Here is a 6000-nt window from a genome sequence, read left to right as displayed (position 1 = left end):
CCCCCCCCCCCCCCCCCCAGCCACATGTTCCTTTTAACACCCTGAATGAGAAAAAAGGCTGTCTTGGGGACAGCCTGGTTTTCTCAAGATCTTCCTTGGTCTTCTTGGCAGCAAAGACTCAGAAGCCAATTTAGCTGAACAACGAACAGTCTTTTTGTTCGAATGCCTGATGTTTCCTCCACCTGGCTTTCTGGTCCTTTTGAAACAAAACCACCCATCACCCGTTTCTCACTTCCATCCTCGGAAAGGCTTCCTGGGCGTAAATGCTCAGACTAACTCACACCACACAGGCCGTGCCCAGGGCATCACGGTGAGGAGTAAAGGGTACCAGGGCGACGGCCTTGCCTGTACCCCCTGCCACACCGCTCCACCTGGGCAGACGGGGTTCCCGTTGCCTCCCGTTGCTCAGGGCCTGGGGCGGGAAGGTGTCTGGGGCTCCCTCCACTGCCCGCTGCTGCCCTGTCCATGCTGGGGAGCTGGGTCGGGGCACGTCCTTGTGTGACCCTCCCAGAAAGGCTGCGTTCCTTAGGGTATGGGGACAGGCGCCACAGGCTGCCTGTGTCCTGCCAGGGGGCTCAAGCCCTCCATTCCCTTATCTCATCTCCAGGCCTGAACCTAGCCCGCTCCTCAGGGGAACGTGAGCTCTCTGGGATGAGGGTCTCAGCCCTACCCTGGGAAGGCCCCCTTCTGCTCTGTCTCGGGCACTAGCTTCACCCCCACACTGAATCACAGCGTTGAGTTTGGGGCATAAGTGACCACCACCGCCTCCCTGCCCTGGAGGCAGGAACAGAACCTCACGGGACACAGGCACAGGCAGACTGAGAATCTATCGGGTCCCCTGTTTTCAAGCACTGCCTCCAGCGGCTGCCACCCTGTTAGTTCATGTGCCGTCTACACGATGGGATATCTGCAAACAAGTCAGCGTTCATGCCACATCCACCCAGAGGAAGACGAGAAGCCACCCAGGACTGGATGAGACGCGGTAACTAAACTTAAGCGCGAGCCACGATGTTTTCCTGTCAGCAGAGCACGTCACGGGGCAAGTGGCAAAATCTGAGTGAGGCGCGTAAACGAGATGTACGGATAGGACTTTTCCAATTTTGACAATGTCTTTGTTTTTAGAAACACACACCAAAGAGCTCAGGGGTAGAGGTGTCGCACCCAAAACTGCCACTCAAGGGGTCAGGACGCATGAGCACGCAGACACACAAGGAGAGCGACTGCAGTAAAACACTAACATGTGGGAAGTCGGGGTGAAGGACAGCCACAAACTCCTTCAACTCCTCTCGCAGTCTGTTCAAGTTTGAAGTTATGCAAAAAGAAAGAGAAAAAGGAAAGAGAAAATTAAGGGAAGGGAAACACTTTTGTGGCCCACAGCCTGGCCTTGTGACTGCTGACCTCTGCCCCTGCCCCTGCCCACCCCCGCCCCCGCCCCAAGCCACCAACGCCAAGGGTTTGCAGCCGCACTCCCACCGGCCTTCGCAGGGAGCTGGCCTCGAGCTCAGGTGCTCCTGTTGGCTGACCCGAGTCCTTGGTCTGCAGCAGAACCAACCTACTTGCCTTGGGTTTGCAGACCACTGGCCTTGAGGGTGAAGGACGATAAGGCCTGACCACACTTGAAAACACCTGCCACGGATGCCAGCAGGTCCATCCAGGGTCACGGCGACACAGAACCCACCGCCTGGGCACCGCCTCTCCTGCACGCAGCCCCCTCCCCATTCCCCACACTTTCCCCTTGAAAACCCACCCGCTTCGCCTGGGCTTCGCCTGGGCTTCGCCTGGACGGGGAAGATGGCCTTGGAGACATTAGCCCGCCCTCTTCCCAGGTTGCCGGCTTCCTGAGTAAAGCGACCTCTCTTTTCCCACCATCGCTCGTCTCTCGAGTGTTGATTTTCCAGCGGAGAGCAGCCGAGCCTGAGGTCAGAACCGGTTCTGTCCAGCTATAGGTTGTCTGCTGGGCATCACAGGACCTCACTGCCCCCCACCCCAGGACCTAGGCCCAACCCCAGGGCCGCGGAGGCACACACCAACCCTGACTCACCCTTGCCGGGTCTCTCCACACACCCCCCCTTCCTCCAAACCGTGAGGCCTCCAACTCAGCCCACCCACTTAACCAGAGCATGTGCCGTGGAGCACCTGCACCCCCCAGCGCCAGCCCATCCTGGAGCCCAGAGTGTAGAAGGGAGAGAGACCCTCTTAGTGGAAGCGGATTGGCCCGTTTACTGGTGCCCTGGCCCCCAAACCCCCAGGGACTTGTCCCGTGAACAGCAGTCTCTCACCTCTCCCTGATTCCCTCTCCTCAACCAGCTCCACCTCCTCAGGACCTGAAACCACGAGAGGCTTTCCATGCAGGAAACCCCAGGGGATTGCCCATCTCCATAGCCAATCAGGTCACCTGCCTCCCACCACAGTGCCAGAGCCTCTGGTGACATGGCCAGTCCCACTTACTAATCCTTCCATTCTCTACTAACCACAAAAAAATCAACCGTAACGACTATCTTAAAAACGGGCACCAGGACAATCCTGAAATCTGGAAGGCTTGACAAGGGCCATCTGAACAATGCCAGAGTGACGGCCTAGGAGGGGCGAGGACCAGGATGGAGACTAGGTGCAGAGGGCGGCCACAGTGCATCCCAGGTTGTGTGCACGGATGGCCGGGGAGGCCCCAGCAGCACAGCGCCTCGTCCTGCTCCGAGTGCGGCCGCTCCGTCCAGGTCAGCCGCATAAGCCTCAGGTGAGGCAGGCAGCATCCGCTGGGGTAAAGGCCACACGCCAATTTAAACTTGGAAGAGAGAAGTACAATCGAACAAATTTATTCTTGCTAATTTGATCTCAGAGCAGCCAAAGTCTCCACCTCTAATGTTTGGCTACGTAAGGTCTGTATTAATAAAAACCGGTCCATAAATGAACTTTCCATTCGAGAAACCAGAAGCTTCCAAACGAAGATCTAGTCTCTCCCACGAGCTAATTTTCAAAGCAGGTAAAGGGAAGAGCCTGAAGGAGAGGCTTCTAAATTAGTTACTGGTCTTCAAGCCTGTGAGGAACTTAAGAAACGTCAGGAAACAAACACTCGGCTAAGGCTCTGTCCTCCATCTTGTTCCTTGAGGGTGAGGAACAGGAGAACTGGTGGCCAGGAAGGAAAACGCAGAGGGCTGGACCCCAAGGTTGCCAACAGGGGTAGGGTCCATATGTGCACTGTGCCTGCCTGCTGCAAACACCCTGGGAGAGACTGGGAAATAGGGACTGTCTCTACCACTAGGAAGCAGGGCTACTGGGAGAAAGGGGCCATAATATCTCTGTAGGGAAGGAGGGAGGTGCTCCCAGGATGATGGAGAACTGTCAGAAGAACAGAGGCCAGCCTGACACGACCCCAGCAGGTGACCACAAAGCACCAGATATAGTCTGCCAATAGTGGACTAGGGGCCACAGAAAAAGACAGAAGCTGTGAGTCTGCTGAGGCTGATGGAATGTTTAAACTGAGTGCCTCCCACAAAATGGGACAGAGCGGCCCCACAGGAGCCCTGCGAACATCTGCCTCTCCAAGTGGCCAGGGTGCAGGCACACAGCCCAGACAAGACCACAGCAACAGAGGGACGGCCAGTGTTTGGTGGATAAAGCAATCGGACTGGTCACCTCCAAACACAAAGATAAAATTTTAAATGGACCCTGAAGTTCACACAGAAAGAAGGTATGATGTTGATTGTGATGACTGTATTAGAAAATGTCCTGATTTGTTAGACGGTCACACCGAAGTATGTGGGTTTAAAAAAAAAGCTCTATTTTGCCCCCAACCAACACCTCCCATTCTGCAACCACCAGCTTCTTCTCTGTATATAGGAGTCTGCTTGTTTGCCATGAGCATGGAGTCCTATACAACTGCTGAATCAATGTGTTGTATGCCTGAAACTAACATAACGTTATATATCAGTTACACTTCGATTAAAAAAATTGAACTCTTAAAAAAAAAAAACAAAAAACTCTTTGTATTGTCCTTGCAACCTTTTCCCAAGTTGAAAATTGGTTCCAAAAAACCCTCAAAAACCTACTGAATCTAATTCAGGTATGCATGCCAACTCAAATTAACTCCCATACACCAACAGTGTCCACGCAGACTTAAGGGGGCCGTCAGCTGAGGGCATGGAAGCATGCAGCACCCCAATCCGGCTTTCAATCCTTCTCCAAGGACAGGAGCCAGCCCCCTGGAGAGGGCAGGGTCCAGGGCTAATCTTGTGGGGGGCAGAAAGCAAGAATATGCTGGGGGCACAGACGACACAAGGGCCCACGGAATGAGCACTCCAAAGCCTGACCTGGAACATCTGAGTAACCAAATCAACCACACATCAAGTTATAACCCCAGGAATTAAAACAGACAACCTCAAGTCCACACTGATCTACACGTGATTAAATACATGCAGGGAGAGATATGTTTTCCCTACAGAGCTCCAAACAATACATAATGTGTACAGCCTTCAAAATCTTTAAGATTTGGAGGATAAAGTACACTTAAAATCATTATGGTATTTCCAAAAAATACATGTTCACCAAATACACCTGTTCCGCACACAGACCACCCAGGATCAGTTCAAACCCACGCCACACTGCCCCAGACTGTGTCCCCACAACACACACGACTGCGGGGGGGGGGGGGCAGCCACACCTAACCTACCGTAGGACGCAGCACAGCACCGTGAGATGGGTGGGCACGCTGGCCGGGTTGAGCATGGCTGGCGTGTCCGACCTCATGCAGGCCAGGAAGGCCCTCATCCTGCGGTTCTTGTCCTCCACTGCCTTCCCCAGCCACAGCCGCTTCAGGTTGGGGCAGGTCCACTCCCTGAAGGCCAGTGCTTCCACCAGTTCCGGCGTCTGTGGAGACTTCCCTTTGTAAGCTGCCCACTCTTTGATGATCACGGGGGGAACTGGAGGGGAAGAGCAGAGGAAAACCATTTACACCCCGGCTCAGCCACTGGAGGCCGAACAAAACCAACCCTCCAGTAATCACAGTCTGAAGGTGCCACTGCTCACACACCAACGCATTCTCTCATCAGCAAGCCACCGGCCACCAGTCCTCAGGTCTAGAACATTCTGTCCCCTACGCACACTTTCGTGGCACATTCGGATTTCCAGTCAGGCTACCAATAAATTTCTTCTCGATCAAATTATGACTTGACTTCCCCATATAACTAATACGTATAAATCAAAGATGTTAGAAGAATTTTATTATTTCAATCCATTAAGTTTTAATAGTAACAACTGGCAAAATTTACAAAAGTATGTGATTATCAACATATCCTGGGAAATCCAATTTAGATAGCTCATCTTTTTCTACATAAGCAGATACTTTCACTAATCAGATTTCAGAAATAATTTGCACTTGGTGCCACTTCGTGTAAAGGTCTCCTTCCACAAACGTTGATTAGTAAGCATAAGCTACCCCAGAGTGAGACCCCAAAAGCCTAGCAAGGCGGCAGGAGCAACAGTCAGCGTTCTGAAATCCCAGTGACATCAGCTTACAGTAATTCTATTCAGGAAGACTGAAGACAAAGCATAAAATTCCCCATTTTATCTCAAAACAGGCAAGAAGGTCCAAGTTGATATAACAGAAACAACAGTGGCCTCTCATCTACAGTTTGTAGATGTAGTTTGTACAGTACTATTTGAGTTCAGTTAACTCTTAAACCACGACATGCACCATTCCCCACATCATTCTGAATGAAGTCGGAATGAAGCGTGGCAGGAGAGACAGTGCAGACCAGGGAGAGAGCACGTCCCAGCCCCTCTCCTTGGCGCTAAGGGACAGGCCGATGCTGGGCTCGGGGTGTGCACTGCCAGGGAACTAAGGCTCACTTCGGTCCGTGACCGTCAGAACAGAAGCAGGGTGGCGCAGTGACTCCCCGGGCACTTTCCACAAGGCCGTTCTATCCAAATGGCAGCACCCAGGCGGGGCTCATGTTCCCTAAAGTAGTGCCCAAGGCAGACAGGAGACCGAAGGCCCAGACTCTG

The 6000-nt window shown here is 53.0% G+C and overlaps 1 protein-coding gene across 1 annotated transcript in view; it reads right to left on the bottom strand.

Moving 5' to 3' along the window:
* The window catches only part of FAM120A (family with sequence similarity 120A), a gene marked incomplete at its 5' end in the record, with an annotated part of 95277 nt that overhangs the window by 19714 nt on the left and 69563 nt on the right, over positions 1-6000 (bottom strand). The window contains one exon of the mRNA XM_049632672.1: positions 4667-4916. Within this exon, the coding sequence (XP_049488629.1) occupies positions 4667-4916 (250 nt within the window). The remainder of the gene's footprint in view (positions 1-4666; positions 4917-6000) is intronic.

Source organism: Panthera uncia, chromosome D4 (genome assembly GCF_023721935.1).
Source record: "Panthera uncia isolate 11264 chromosome D4, Puncia_PCG_1.0, whole genome shotgun sequence".
NCBI lineage: Eukaryota > Metazoa > Chordata > Mammalia > Carnivora > Felidae > Panthera > Panthera uncia.
This window is presented reverse-complemented; position numbering and strand designations above follow the sequence as displayed.